Source organism: Hyaena hyaena, unplaced genomic scaffold (assembly GCF_003009895.1).
Source record: "Hyaena hyaena isolate Hyena2069 unplaced genomic scaffold, ASM300989v1 scaffold_138, whole genome shotgun sequence".
NCBI classification, from domain to species: domain Eukaryota; kingdom Metazoa; phylum Chordata; class Mammalia; order Carnivora; family Hyaenidae; genus Hyaena; species Hyaena hyaena.
In genome coordinates, this window is record NW_024080770.1 from 682,850 (window position 1) to 698,428 (window position 15,579).

The 15,579-nt window shown below is 43.8% G+C and overlaps 1 protein-coding gene across 2 annotated transcripts in view; it reads right to left on the reverse strand.

The window, feature by feature from the left end:
• Nucleotides 1–15,426, reverse strand: part of DRC1 (dynein regulatory complex subunit 1) — a 38,341-nt gene extending 22,915 nt beyond the window's left edge. For both annotated transcript variants that reach the window (XM_039238338.1, XM_039238337.1), the window contains exons 1-3: nt 15,010–15,426; nt 4,872–4,959; nt 960–1,072 (exon numbers count right to left, since the gene is read on the reverse strand). In XM_039238338.1, the coding sequence (XP_039094269.1) occupies nt 960–1,072; nt 4,872–4,959; nt 15,010–15,416 (608 nt within the window). In that variant the 5' untranslated portion in view covers nt 15,417–15,426. The remainder of the gene's footprint in view (nt 1–959; nt 1,073–4,871; nt 4,960–15,009) is intronic.
• Between the last annotated feature and the right edge of the window lie 153 nt (nt 15,427–15,579).

Genomic DNA, 15,579 nt, shown 5'->3' on the forward strand with positions numbered 1-15,579 from the left:
GCTCCCCTCTCTCCTTCCCTCTGAGCTAGAGCACACAGTACATGTTATAGTGCACTTGACTTTTTTCCTCAGAAAATGAAAAAGAGCCAGGACATCTTTCTAAAACCCATATTTATCCTGTAACTCTGCCACTTAAGACCTTCAGTTGTTCTGGGACACCGAGGTAGTTCAGTCAGTTAAACATCTGACTTTGGCTCAGGTCATTGTCTCACAGTTCACGAGCTCAACCTGGGCTCTGTGCTAATGGCTCAGAGCCTGGAGCCTGCTTCAGATTCTGTGTCTTCCTCTCTCTCTGCTCCTCCCCCTCTTGTACTCTGTCTCTCTCTGTCTCTCAAAAATAAGTAAACAATAAAAAATATTTTTTAAAAAAGGCCTTCAGTTTTTTCTCAGTGGTTACAGATCAAAGCCTAACTCCTTGACATGGCTGGGAATCAACCAAGTCAGTTCTGGACACAGCCCATGAGAGGCAGAGGGAAGTTGCAAAAATAAAGTCACCCACCGTATACTGGTAAAGCCAGTCAAGTTGCTTAATGGAATTCCTTATGCTGAACAACTAAAGATCTTGTTAAGATCATACTGTGTATGTACACGTGGACATGAGCTGCAATGGTCCAGTGGGAAAAGAGGAAGAAGGGAGGAAAGGAAAGGAAAGGAAAGGAAAGGAAAGGAAAGGAAAGGAAAGGAAGGAGGGAGGGAGAGAGGGAGGGAGAGAGGAAGGGAAAGGAAGGAAGGAAAGAAGGAAGGAAGGAAGGAAGGAAGGAAGGAAGGAAGGAAGGAAGGAAGGAAAGGAGGGAGGGAGGAAAGGAAAGAAGGAAGGAAGGAAAGGAGGAAGGGATTCCAAGTGGCAATAAGAGAATTCTACTAGACTGTTAGACACAGCCACTTTCCCACAACTGGGGAGAATTTGGGGACCTGCAGAGGAGATGTCCTCATGTCCCCAAGCCGCAGGGGTTCCTCACCTCTGACGCTTTATCTCCTCTTCTTCCACTCTCCTGTGGATCTCTCTAATATCTGTAGCTACCTGGATATTTGTCACCAACTCAGTGCCACAGAGCAACAGTTTAGCCAATTTCTGAAAACAAGAATTTATGAAGTTAGAAACATTTTGCACAACTGTCTGTAGCTGTCCCATGCAGTCAAGCAGGAATCAAAAGCTACCTTAAGACCCTTAAGAGTAGCATCTATGTGGCAATCCATTTCCATCAGGACGTTTGGGGTGTGGTGTCAGAGCTCACAATTTCAGAGCACATGTGATTCTGAAGGCACTGCTGTTTATTTTCGTGCAGACCGGCCAACCCGCACACCGGCAGGCCCCTTAGGTACATCTCAGCACCTGCCCCAGTAGACCTCCGAGTGATTGACATGGCTGGGGGTCTTCCGGAGAATTCGGCAGGAGAGGTGAGCCAGGAAATGGCAGGCATCCTCCGACATCCTTTCCCCCTCCTCTTCTTTGAGTAACAGAACCCCTGATGTTAGCTGGACATTTGACCTCCCAAAATGGATACACTTCCCAACCTCCTTTGCAGCTAGAATACAGTGTGATCAACAGAACATGAGCAGAAGGAGAAGTGATGTGTGAAACTTCTGAATCGTGCGTTGAAAGGAAGAGGTATGCCCTCTGCTGCCCCGTTCCCCCTTCTCCCGAGCTGGTGTGTGGTGCTTGATACAGTGCAATGAGCAGATGAAAGCAAAAAAGGACAGGCAGAAGGAGATGAGATCCTAATATCGAGGAGCCTCCATGTCAGCCCTGGACAATGTACTTATGCCCCGAACTATTAAGTAAGCCAAGGGAATAACCTCCATGTTTAAGCTCACATCACGTGGGATGTTCTGAGAGGCCCTAATACGGGAGAGAACTGCCGCTGGCTGCCCCACCATCTCCAATAATGGCTCAGGACTTTTGCTATTCGTATCCCCTTTCTAAATCCCTCTTTGAATTCCACATTCCGTGTCTTTACTCCTGGCCTTTAGGTGATCACATGCTTTCATAAACAAGTTCAGGCATCCTTAGGCTATGCCTGGGTGTTTCCAAGTCTGTTTTGGAATTTACAAGTTCTCCAGCTCTCAACTCATTTCTGTTTTAAAAAAATTTTTTTTAATGTTTTATATATTTCTGAGAGAGAGAGAGAGAGTAGGGGAGGGTCAGAGAGAGAAGGAGACACAGAATCTGAAACAGGCTCCAGGCTCTGAGCTAGCTGTCAGCACAGAGCCTGACGCGGGGCTCGAACCCACAAACTGTGAGATCATGACCTGAGCTGAAGTCAGACGCTTAACTGACGGAGCCCCCCAGGCGCCCCTCTCAACTCATTTCTCAATAAGAACTATACATATCATCATACAAAGGAGTCATTGAGATGATCAGAGGTTCTATTTCATCTGGTCCTTCTAAAGACATTTAGAAATGCAGTTTTATTGAATACAGAATGAAGTCTTCACCTAGATATCCGGAGTACTCCAGACGTTTTTTTTTAAATGGCTGCAGTTTTATCACTTGTAACAAATGGTTTTACAGGCCTAAGGAAATAAAGGCTTTCCTGTAGTTTTGAGCGATTTTCTACTTTCTGCTCAGACAATGAGAACATGAGAAATTTCTGCATCAAGTATTTCAGACTCAAAGTAAAACTGAAAATGCTACAGTCACCAACAGACCAACAGACACAAGAAAAAGCTAAAACTGTCATTTTCAGATGATATGATTATATATGGAAAAAATAAACACACAAACAAAAGAAACCATAGGTCAACTATTAGAATTAACAATGAATGTGACAGGGTTAACCGAATATCAGGTCACTATATAAAAACCAACTGTACTTTTATATATCAGCAATAAACAGTTACAGCCTCAAGACAGCGTGTAAAATGTTGTTGAGCTAGATTAAAGAATACCTAAATAAGTGGAGGGATATTTCATACTCATCGATCATAAATCTCATTGTTGATAAGATATTAATTCTTTCCCAAATGGATCTATAGATTCTATCTGACCTCAATTAAAATACCAGCAGGTTTTTTGGTAGAAACTGACAAGCTGATTTGTAAAATGCATATGGAAATACAAAGGTTCAAAAATAGCCAAAACAGTCTTGAAGAACCACGAAGTTGGAGAACCTACTTTCCCAGATGTCAAGATCTGTCATAAGGCTACAGTAGTTAACATCATGTGGAATTGTAACAAAGTCAGACAAATAGGCCAGTAGAACAGAATACAGAATCTAGAAACAAACCCACATATGTGATGATCTGATTCACAACAAAGGTGGGGAAGACGATGCAGTGGAAAAGGATGATATTTTTCTTTTTTCTTCTTCCTTTTTTTTTAAAGGATGATCTTTTCAATAAATGGTGCTGGGTCAATGAAAAATCCATATACAAAGCAGTGAACCTTGAGCCTTACCTTTATACCACACACAAAAATCAATTCTAGATAGATTATGGGCCAAAATGTAAATGACAGAACAATACAGCTGCTAAAAGAAAACTTGGAAAGATATCTTTATAAAATTGGAGGAGGCTGAGATTAAACAGCTGCTAATGACGACAATATTATCTCTTCGGGTTTTTCACTCAAAGCGTGCTCAGGATGAACTGTGTATCAGTAGTCTGAAGATCGCATCAGTATAAACTATAACAGTAAGTTCCCGACTATATATACAATATCCTTTGTATCCTAGCCAGCACTGCTCAGAGATCAGCGACCCTTTGATGAAGTGACATCAGTAAGAACACGTGGTGTGACTCATGCGCCACAGGAAGCACCAGATCTGGGACAAGAGCACATGGCACTGTGGTATTCTTTCCATGGCCGTAAAACATCTTATCCTTGACACCATACTGTACAGTGATCTCTATGTATCTCTATGCTCTGTAATGACATGGCAGTAAGCTGAATTTTTTTTCTCCCAGTAAGTGCACTTTGATTTCTGCCCGGAATCATCTCCTCTCTGCTTTTATAAGTCCCACTTATTTTCCCAAGTTGCAGCTCAAATCCCACTTTCTTCATATAACCTTCCCGATCAGCCCTGCTTGGGGAGCTCTCTTCCTCACCTCAATTCCCACAGTCCCAGTGCCTATGATATTCATTTAGCAATTAATTAAATGCAGTACTCTGCTGTTTGGAGCTGTTGTTGATTCTTCCTGCACCTCTTGTTCCAAATCCTTTATTAATTATCCCAGGAGCTCTGGCATTGCTGTGGGAGAGCCATCAATGACTTTCTTTTTATATGGAGTCCAAGCTCGGCACTACTCCTCAGGGATATAGAGCCTACAGCTCTCCTGGGGACACTGCAGGCACACACATTTGAAGTCACAGAAGGGAGAAAACAGTCTAAAATTAAATGTGTGGCACAGAGAAGTATTCGGTGTATATCATGGACTTAAAGTCCTCTCAAGTTGGGACTTGAGATGGTCTTGAAACACGGAAAGGCACCCTGATGAGAGGAGAGGAGAAGAAAGGTAGAGGAGATGGGGGAAGTGAGGAGGGGAGGGGGTTAGCCTTCTGGATGATGAGGGGCACACAACAGGAAGTGTGGAACCGCACTGGAGATGAGCGAGTGGATCCGCCAAGCCAGAGCAAAGGCCCAAGGGAGGTACCAGCGGGACAGAAGACCGTGAGATTAGGATGGGAACTGTAGGCCCTGGATGGGCAACTTAAACATTTGGACTTGATCTTATGAAGAGTCCATCAGATAACATGAAAGCTCACTCCTAGAGAGTTCTCAAAATGGGAAAGATTCAAATTCACCTCCGCCTAGAGGCAGGGACATGGAATGTCTATTGAGATCCTTCTAGCAAAGTACGAAAGCCATGACATCACACCCAGCTCCCTAGTGTCATGGGCTGATGGGACCCATCTGTCACCCAGCTCATACCAGTCTGCTTTCTTCTTTCTGCTTGTAGCTCTTGCTTTGATCTTCCTCACTCTCTTTCTTTCCGTCTAAATAGTCTCCAAGTGCTTCCCTATGATAGGAGACAGTAGAGACACTGAAGTTATTTCTAGTACATAGATTCTATATTTAGAGTTTCCACAATACATCACACAATATACAAAAATACATCCCATGAGGATAAAAATCTAAATATATTTTTTTTAAAACACAATCATAAAAACACTAGAAGTAAACACAGGAGGGAACCCATCTAAGAATAAGACCAAAGTGGGGGGGGGGGGATTGAAAGACTTTACTTCCTAAAATTTAAAACTCTTCTCCTTGAAAAGCAAGGCACAAACTGGTAAAAGATACTTAACAAAATTTTGCCACCTAGAAAATAGTATGGGCTCCCTCTCAAATCAATACCAAAAAAAAAAAAAAAAAGACAAAATACTAAGTAGAAAGACTAGCAAAGGATGTGGACAAGGAATTTACAGAAGAAATACATATAGTAAAGAGACATTTGGGAATATGTTCAACGTCACACAGAACCAGAGAACTGAAATTGAAAAGCCTGTGAGGTATCATTACTCTCCATATCAGACGAAAAAATATTTAAAAGGTTGTAAGCCTTTAAAAACCACATCAGGTGTGGGCTTGGTGTGGGCGCCCGATTCTTCATTTTACTCCACGGCTGAGGATGTGAAGTGTAACAACCTTTCTCAAAGACGCTTGGCAAGATTTATCACAAACTTAAACATGCCAACCCTCTGCCCCAAGCTTCAGGAATTCTCTACAGAAAGTACTCAAAGAAATCTGTACGAGTTCTCAGAGGAATCTGCAGAAGAATGATTATTACATCACTGACTATCCTCGCAGGAAAATGGAAACATTCTTACACACATATTAACACCCACCTGTTTAAGAGTTTAGTTAAGAGCCAATAGACGAAAATATTTTGTTGCCTATAAAGAGTACAAGGTAATATTTAGCAGTAAGCAAAGATGTCCACAATAGTTAAGTAAAAAGAGCCAGGTGTAGAACAATGTGTAAACCATAATATAAATTTTCTTTTTAAAATAGGCTTATATACACATAGGAATACTTTTGGAAGGTGACAGTAGTTATTTAAGGAAGGGGAACTTAACTGAGGACTTCTATTTCCTATATTTTTGTATTACTTGAATTTTACAAATAGTGAGTATGTGTGTAAGTGTGTGTTAATCAGAAAATAAGACCAAAGAGGAGGGGGTAAAAGAAGGCTCTGGATTATGGGCTTTTTTAGAGGAGGCAGGGGAGAATGACCCCACCAATCACACCATTACAGCATGGGGGTCCACACTCTTCTCTGGTGAACAGTGGCCATGAGGAAGCCCAGTACTGCCCTAAGAAAGATGAGGGGGCACCTGGATGGATCAGTCGGTTAAGCCTGTGACTCTTGATTTTGGTTCAGGTCACAATTGGTGAGATTGAGCCCCGAGGCAAGCTCCGTGCTGTCAGCACGGAGCCTGCTCAGGATTCTCTCTCTCCCTATCTCCCTGCCCCTCCTCCGCTTGTGCATGCACGCCCCCCGCCCAAAAATAAATAAATAAACATTTTCAAAAATCCTTTGGAAAAAAAAAGAAAAATGAAACCATCATCTTATGATCTCATCCACAGTGAGATAAGCAGATGCCTTTGTCTCATTCTTTCTTGATTTTTTAAAATGTTTATTTATTTTTGAGAGAGAGAGAGAAAGATAGAGCACAAGTGGGGGAGGGGCAAAGAGAGAGGGAGGCAGAGAATCTGAAGCAGGCTCTAGGCTCTGAGCTGTCAGCACAGGACTGGACATAGGATTCGATTACACGGACCAAGAGATTATGACCTGAGCTGAAATCAAGAGTCTGACACTTAGCCAACTGAGCCACCCAAGGGCCCCTTCTGTCTTTCTTTTTTTTATGTTTATTTATTTATTTTGAAAGAGAAAGAGGGAGAGAAAGAAAGATGGTAGGAGAGGGGCAGAGAGAGAGGAAGAGAAAGAATCCCAAGCAGGCTCCACTCTCAGCTCAGAGCCCCACTCGGGGCTCAATCTCATGAACCACAACATCACAACCTGAGCTGAAATCAAGAGTCAGATGCTCAACCAACTGAGCCACCCAGGCACCTCTTGAATTTTTTTTCTAATATTGACTTCCATTTCCCCTCCTTTGTTCAAAGTTCAGCACAGCTCTACATAGTGTTACATCATTTTTGAAATATGGAGTCGAGTTACCACTACCCCCCAACTCCAAATCTAACCAAAAACTCACTTTCTTTCTTGTCATGTCATTCACTTCCCTATTCATATTGAACCTACTCTTTGCCATTACTAAGAAAACTAATGGTTCCGTTCTACTGGAGTCTTCAGACATCGCCAGGTTAATGGTTTTCCCATTATCAGACAAAATGCACTCATTCTCTTGACTTTCTACTTGGACCACCAATTAATTACCAGCTCTATTTAAAAATCCTTCCAACCACTTCCTGGACCAAAAGCCAGTGCTCCAGAAAGAAAAATAACTATGCTACAAACACTTATTACCCAGTTTTAACTTGAATCCCACTGCTGCTTTTTACTTATCATTTTTGACTTTCCTAGCACGGCACTGTCCAAGATGGTAGCCACTATCCACAAGTGACTGATCCAAACTGAAATATGTTGTGAGTATAAAATGGATTTTATACTACATGGATTCTGAAGACTCTGAATGAAAAAAAAAAGCAAACTATCTCAATATGATTTATGTCGATTACATGTTAAAATAATATTTTTATATAGAAAGTTAAATAAATTACAAAATTCAATGTCACCTGTTTTGTTTACTTCATCGGGCCTACTAGAAAAATTTTTTGTTTTGTTTTGTGTTTTGAGAAATTTACTTATAAACTTGGTTCAGTAGAAAATTTTTAATTACATATGTGGCTCGCACTGTATTTCTTTTTTTTTTTAAGTTTATTTGTTTATTTTGAGAGAGAGGGAGAACAAGCGAGGTAGGGGAGAGAGAAAATCCCAAGCAGACTTTGCACCACCAGCACAGAGCCCCATGTGGGGCGCAAACTCACAAACCACGAGATCATGACCTGAGCCGAAATCGAGTCGGATGTTCAACCAACTGAGCCACCCAGGCGCCCCTCATACTGTGTTTCTTTATATTTCTGTTGTTCGACATTGACCTAGCATATTCCAAAGGAGTTGTCCCAGGCTTATCTCTCCTCGGATTTGAGCTGAATCCCGCTTTCAGGGAGCTGCTGCCTCACCACTGCCAAACACGGGGTCTCAATGGACTGCCATCTTCTTGAATACCCCACCTCCCGACCAATCAAAGTCCCTTCTCAGGATTTAAAAAATTGGAACTTAATTGCTTGTTTGGCTGGGTTTTGAGTTTGGGGGGAAATCACTTTCCTTCAGAATTTGAGAGCATTGCTCCATTGTCATCTACCTTCCAGTGCTGCTCCTTCAAAAACCGGAAGTCACTCTGTTTCTTAGTCCTTTCTGTGCGTGTGACAGTTGTTTCCACTCTGGAAACTTGTAGGCTCCTTCTCTTGGTTCTCAGTGCTCTGGGAGCCGCTGTGTCGGCCCCTCCGGCCACCTTAGTCGTCTTTACATTTTAGCAAGCTCTTTGGCCTGAGTGATGGATTAATTAAACCTTTCTTTGTGTGTCTGTAGATTATACATTGCATTGTTTCCTAGAAAGACTCAGGACCCAACCCTCTCGCACAACCTTCCCCCAGCCCTCCACCCCGGCACCTCCTCTGACCTCTGACCGCCAGTGATAATGTCTAGCTGGCACTATTGAGTCTGCCTGCTATCAAGAGGTATGTCACAGACCACTGTGTTCACTTTTTACTGACTAACTGCCCTAAGTTCCTCTAAAAATCTTTGGGCCAGGCGGAAACCTGAGTTGGTTTTTGAACTAGAGTCTGCCTTCTCCCCAGGGGGCCAGACCTCTAAGTAAAGCTCAGATTCTTTTCCAATTAAAACTTGCCTCTTGGGGCGCCTGGGTGGTTCAGCTGGTTAAGCGTCCGACTTCAGCTCAGGTCATGATCTCATGGTTCATGGGTTCGAGCCCCGCGTTGGGCTCTGTGCTGACAGCTAGCTCAGAGCCTGGAGCCTGTTTCAGATTCTGTGTCTCCCTCTCTCTCTGACCCTCCCCTGCTCACACTCTCTCTCTCTCTCTCCCTCAGAAATAAATGAAACATTAAAAAAAAAAAACTTGCCTCTTGACTCTTGAATGCTGAGAACAAACTGAGGACTGATGGGCATGGAGGAGGGCACTTGTGGGGATGAGCACTGGGTGTCATACGGAAACCAACTTGACAGTAAACTATTAAAAAAAAACTTGTCTCTTAAGTATTGGCTTTTCAAGCACCAGGCAGCTGCACTCAGGTTTGTCCATTAACACTCAGCTCTCTTGGTGCTTGTGGGTGGGTCTACCTTTTTTTTTTTTTATATTTTTATTTATTTCTAGGAGAGAGTGAGAGACAGCATGAACAGGGGAGGGTCAGAGAGAGAGGGAGTCACAGACTGAAAGAGGCTCCAGGCTCTGAGCTGGCAGTCAGCACATAGCCCGACGCGGGGCTCGAACCCACGAACCGCGAGATCATGACCTAAGCGAAAGTCGGACGCTTAACCGACTAAGCCACCCAGGCGCCCCTGGGTGGGTCTACTTTTATCCATTGGGCTGCACATTTTCAGTCAGGTGTTCCCCACCAGCTGGAAACTCATGAACTTCAGTTCTGATAAATTTTCTCAAATACTTACAGGGATAATTTCCCCCCCTGTTTGTTCTGCCCTTTCTTTACGGATCTAGAAAGGAGACACTAGGGGCGCCTGGGTGGCTCAGTCGGTTAATGTCCAACTTTGGCTCAGGTCATGATCTCATGGTTCGGTTCTCCAGTGTGAGCCCCTCCCCATCAGGCTCTCCGCTGCCAGCGCAGAGCCCCTTTTGGATCCTCTGTCCCCCCCCCCCCCGCTCCTCCCCCACTCACACTTTCTCTCCCTTTCACTCAAAAATAAACAAACATTTAAAGAAAAAAATAGAAAGGAATATGAGATCACCCAGACTAGTTCTCTAATTTTCAAAAATATTTTTTCCACTAGTTTCTATTTTTCTTTTTGCTTTATCTTCTGCACCATTCCACGACCTTTACTTCCCAGCCCTTCCAGAGTTTTCCATTTCTATAATATTTTTTAATTTCCACAAGCTCTATTTTGTTCTCTCAACCCCTCTTTCAACAGCATCCTGGGCTTATTCCATAGGTGCAATATCATTTATTTTTTCTCCTTGGATCATCTTAATGATAGGCTCTTGTATCAATATTGCCTTTTCTTCCTACATGGTCTCAAGTTCCTCTAAGTTGCTTTTTTCTGGGTGTTCATTTTGGTGTCTACCTCTCATGATAAAGACTTTCCTCAGACGTCTAGAAATCGTTGGCTACCTTATCCCCATGAGACGAAAAAGCTGAACGAAAGCTCTGAATGCAAGGGCGGATCTTAACAGTGAGCCGAGTGCAGGACCTTCTACTTGGATGGCCCGGTGTGCAAATCTGGTGTTCAGTGCCTTTAAATCCTTCCTTGGGGGCTGGTCAGGTTCTACAGAGAGACATCAATCTCCTGCCTGCGATGTGAAGCTCCAACTGCCCAAATTTCCAGAACAGGCAGAAGGAAAGCACGGTCTTGGCTCCAGTGTGCACATGGTCACTGAACCCTCTTGCTTTTGTTATTTTTTTTTTTTAATTCTTTTGAGAGAGAGAGAGAGAGAGAGAGAGAGAGAGAATCTTAAGTAGGCTCTATGCTCAGCCTGACATGGAGCTCAGTCCCATGACCCTGGGATCATGACCTGAGCCAAAATCAAGAGTCAGATGCTCAACCAACTGAGCCACCCAGATGCCCCCATTGGCTTTGAGTACAGTGTTCTTGCTTCATCTCTGTCTAGCATGCCCCAGACCATAGATCCTCCATTTTACTTCCTCCAAACTCCACATCTTTTGTGCAAGGTGGGAAAAATGTTCTTGACATCCAACTATTAATTTTCCAAACCTTCTTTAAGTCCCCTTCTTCACCTCTACTTCCGTAGGAACCTGATATTCCCGATTTCCTGGCCTTTTGCAGACTTACTGCAGAGTAAATCAAGGGGGCTCTCAGCTTTCCTCACTACCAGTTTATATTTCCATGTTCTTGAATCTGCTAAGCCATCTACCATCTGTCCTTAGGCTTCCCAGCTTCCAAAATGTTGTTGCTATTGAGTCCTTCTGTTTTGCTTGACTTCGTGGGTTTCTGTCTTTTTTATTTAATCCCTTTAAATGTCACGCTAATGGAGTTTTGATAGAGATCCAAGATAAATGTATGTGTTCCATCTGTCATCCTCACTCCAGAATCACATCTCCCAGGAATTTCAAATTTCAGCTGAGATGGCAGAGATTGGGATTTTCAGAAGCTTTAGCCTATTAATTCTGTTCTTTATTTTTATATGACATTTGATTCCATTAACAATTTCTTCCTGAAGCTCCACCTCAGTTGCATATCAAGGCCCATGCAATTAGGGCAGTGGGCACCACAGGTAATCGAGGAGACTATCCCTAATTTAGAACAATACAACAGACCAAAAGTCTGCTTTTTATTATCAACATGTGCCAGGAACAAAACAAAGTCAGTGATAAAACACTCCTTTCTGAAAAATATTTTGTTGATCTAAGTTCTAAGCAATTTCTGTATTTACTGTTGACTTTTAATAATACATGTGTAGGCTTCAGGATAGCACCTTTCTATTTCTTATCCTTTAACTAACAAGGAAGTTAATTCAGGGGCACCTCGGTGGCTCAGTCAGTTATGTGTCCAACTTCAACTCAGGTCATAATCTCATGGTTCGTGGGTTTGAGCCCTGCATTGGTCTCTGTGCTGACAGCTCAGAGCCTGGAGCCTGCTTCAAATTCTGTGTCTCCCTCTCTCTCTGCCCCTCACTCACTCACACTCTATTTCTCTCTCAAAAATAAATAAACATTAAAAAAAAATTTTTTTTAATGAAGTGAATTCACAGAACAGAGAAGGAGAATAGAGTTGGGTTGTGACATCTATGCATGTAGCTAGTTAGTTCAGTTCTGCCATTTACCATCATTCTCTACATCTTGCAGAATTCTTTTGAAAACACTTGTGGAAACATTTCTTCATGTTTATTCTTCCTCGCTCAACCTCCGCCCCTCCCCCCCAATACATTAAGGTAATTAAAAGGTACTGATCTGTTACTATTTTCTTATTTCGTATTGTAACATTTACTTCTATTTGTACAATTATTTTACTGGCCTGGTTATATGAGCAAAGTTCGATCAAAGAAAACGTTCACTGTCTGCTTTTCTTTCCAGACCATTATTATTAGCTGTGTTTTAAAAACTACTGGCTCCAAGTGTTAAATTAGGTATGTCACTGCATGTCACTTATTTTCCACCAGGACCAAGTGGCCATTCTATGTCACCCTTATATGATGGAGACAGCCCTTTGTCAGAGTTCCTTTTCCTAGCCATTTCCAAATGCAGACCTTTCCTAGGGCTTGGCCTGAGCTCTCTTCTCATCTCTTCGTAACCTCTTTTCCCTTCTGATTTAATCCATTCCCATGGTTTTAAATACAATCATAATGCTGCTCTTTTAACTGACATCTCTAACCCAGATTCTCTCTTGAGTTAAAGATCCACGTCCAACTGTCTAATGGACCTCTAGGTTTTAAGGTCTTCCCCAAATCCAACTTCACTTAATATAACTAAAGCCAAACTCTTGATTTCCAAATCCTGCCTCACTTCCCCCATCACTGTCTTTATTATCTCAATAAAAGGCACTATCATCTACTGAGCTGTTCAAGCCATTCTTGATTTTCCCCCCAATCTTTGACCAGAATATCCAAAATCTGTAAATCCAGATCATGTAAGCCCTAAACTATGTCTTGAGTAACATCCGCTTTCTCTCCAAACCCACTGCCACTAACTAATACAGACCAGCTTCACCCCTCACCTGGACCAATGCAACCGGCTTCCTAACTGGTCTCCTTACTTACACTTCTGGCTTCTCCAAACCATTCCCTCAACGAGCAGCCAGAGTGATCTTAACATACTTAGAAATTTGAAAAATTCCCAGGGTAGTCCTTGGCCTGTGAGTAAGAGTTATCATGGCTGGGAAGGCCAGATGGACACCTCTACAATTGTACCTGAGTACATAAAAACAATCACAAACTGGGATTGGGGGTGGTATGGTGGGTGTTAGTGTCACCCTTAGGGATATCAAGGATGCAGAAGGGGTGGTTCCTATCGAGTCTCCATTTAATTCATGGGTCTGGCTCCTGAAAACTCTAGATGGTTCTCAGAAAATGACCGGCAACACTGCGAGCTCAACCAAGTAGCAGCCCTGATTGCTGCTGCCATGCAAGTGTGATATCCTTGCTAGAGCAGATCAGAGTGGCCTTAGATACATACAGGGTGGTCAGTGATTGGGCCAAATGCATTATTTTCTACCTTAATCGAGAAAAAGAATCAGGAAGTTCACATTTACAGAGCATAGATAATAATATACACTCATGGGGCGCCTGGGTGGCTTAGTCGGTTGGGCGTCCAACTTTCGCTTGGGTCATGATCTCACAGTGGTGGGTTCGGGCCCCACGTCGGGCTCTGTGCTGGCTGCCAGCTCAGAGTCTGGAGCCTATTTTTTAGAGTCTGTGTCTCCCTCTCTCTCTGGCCCTCCACTGCTCACGCTGTCTCTCTCTCTCTCCTAGAGATAAATAAAATAAAAATATTAAAAAAATAATAATAATATATACTCATAATCCTCACACTTACAGGATCATGTTAATTCTTCTAATCACTGTCAAAATATAGTCTGAATAGACCAGGACCATCTAGATATCCCACAGACCATCACATGGATCCATTACATCAAGATTGGCATGTGAGTCAAATATGACCCCCCTGTTTTTGTAGGGCTCACAAGCAAAGAATGATTTTTCCACTTTTTAATGGTTAAGAAAAAGATTCAATGAATAGGCAGAGCACAAAGGATTTTTAGGGCAATGAAACTACTCTGTATGATCTTATAATAGTAGATACAGGTCACTAAATATTTGTCAATATCCATAGAACACCAAGAGTGAGTTATAACATAAACTATGAACGTTGAGTAATAATGTATCAATGCAGGGTCATCATTTGTAACAAATGTGCCACTCTGGCGGGAGATGTTGATAGTCGGACAGGCTGTGCGGGTGTGGAGGCAGAAGATATATGGGACATCCCTCTACTTTCCATTCAATTTTGCTGTGAACCTAAAACTTCCCTTAAAAAGTGAAGCTTATTAACTCAGAAAAACAAGATCAAAACATGAAGAATGTTTTGTGACACGTACACATTATATGACATTCAAATTTCAGTGTCCATAAATAAAGTTTTGTTGGAACACAGCCACACCACTCCGGGCCCTTTGTGTCCAACGGCGGGCAGACAAGAAGTCACCATCTTGGTAGGGTAGCTGACCCTGACCAGCAGGACAACGTAGAAGCCTGTACACAGCGAAGGTGCTCAGGAATTCAGAAGATCGTGCAGTGCCTCTCGGGACCCCATGTGACAGCCCACTGTGTCTGTGAATGGACAGCGGCAACAACCCCGGCCTGCGAAGGTTGTGATTATCAGTCTCAGCCCCTGTAGGAACGAGGGTTTGTGTCACACAACCAGATAAGCCACTGAGACCAGCAGAAGTGACGGCTGAGGTCCATTCCAGAAATGCACGTGGAAGGCAGGCAGGTTGGGATGGAAGGAGGAAAAAAAAGGCCTCTAAGGGCAGGTCACGGATGGCCTGCGTCTTCAGTGTATTGCTGACAGTGCATGGCTCTCAGTAAAAGTGCTGAAAGGGGCCTATTATTTCCGTCTTTGACTTTACAAGGGTAATGAATGTTTTAGTATCCCATACTTCGCTTGAACCTTCTGAAAGAAACTTCCTATCTCCTAGAGAAACAAGTCCCGCTCACACGTGGAGCCAGCGCCCGCTCCTCGCAGGACCTCTGGCCGCGGCGGCCGCCGTGTCCCCCGCCCTGCGTCGCCATCACCCCCGGCGCTCAGCTGCGGACCCACCCAGACCCCCCCGGCTCACCGCCTCCGGGCTTCCAGGCGCGCCGCGATGCGGAGGCGCCGGGCCTGGATCCGCTCCTGAGGGTTGTCAGAGTGTATGGACGGCCCGAGAATCGGGGTGGACAAGTGTTCCTCCTCCTTCTCCTCCAGAATCCCCAGGGACCCCGGCGGATTCATGGCAGGTGCCTCCCGCCGCAGGCAGCTCGGCAAGGACCACCGCCGGACCACCGCCCGGTTGCTAGCAACAAGCCGTTGCCAGGGAGCAGTCACCTGACCCGCAGCGGGGGTGCGCGCGCAGGGCTCCTCAGGCTCCGCCCACTCTGCCAGTTGGTGGTTTATATTCTGGAGAGAGAACGCGACGGAAGCTCTACCTTTGGCGGGTGAGAATACAACCGTTTCATCCAGCCCTGTCCGAACAGCGCCTAGCATAATACCTAATGTGCAGTAAGTGCTCAACCAATGTTTGCTGAATGAAAGGTACACAGATGTTATCTGTATGCTCGCTACAATTGTACTTAAAAACTGGCATGACCCCAAAGTCCATCAGTAGAGGAACTGATCAAGCTTTCGTGGGATGGAAAACAGTGCAGCC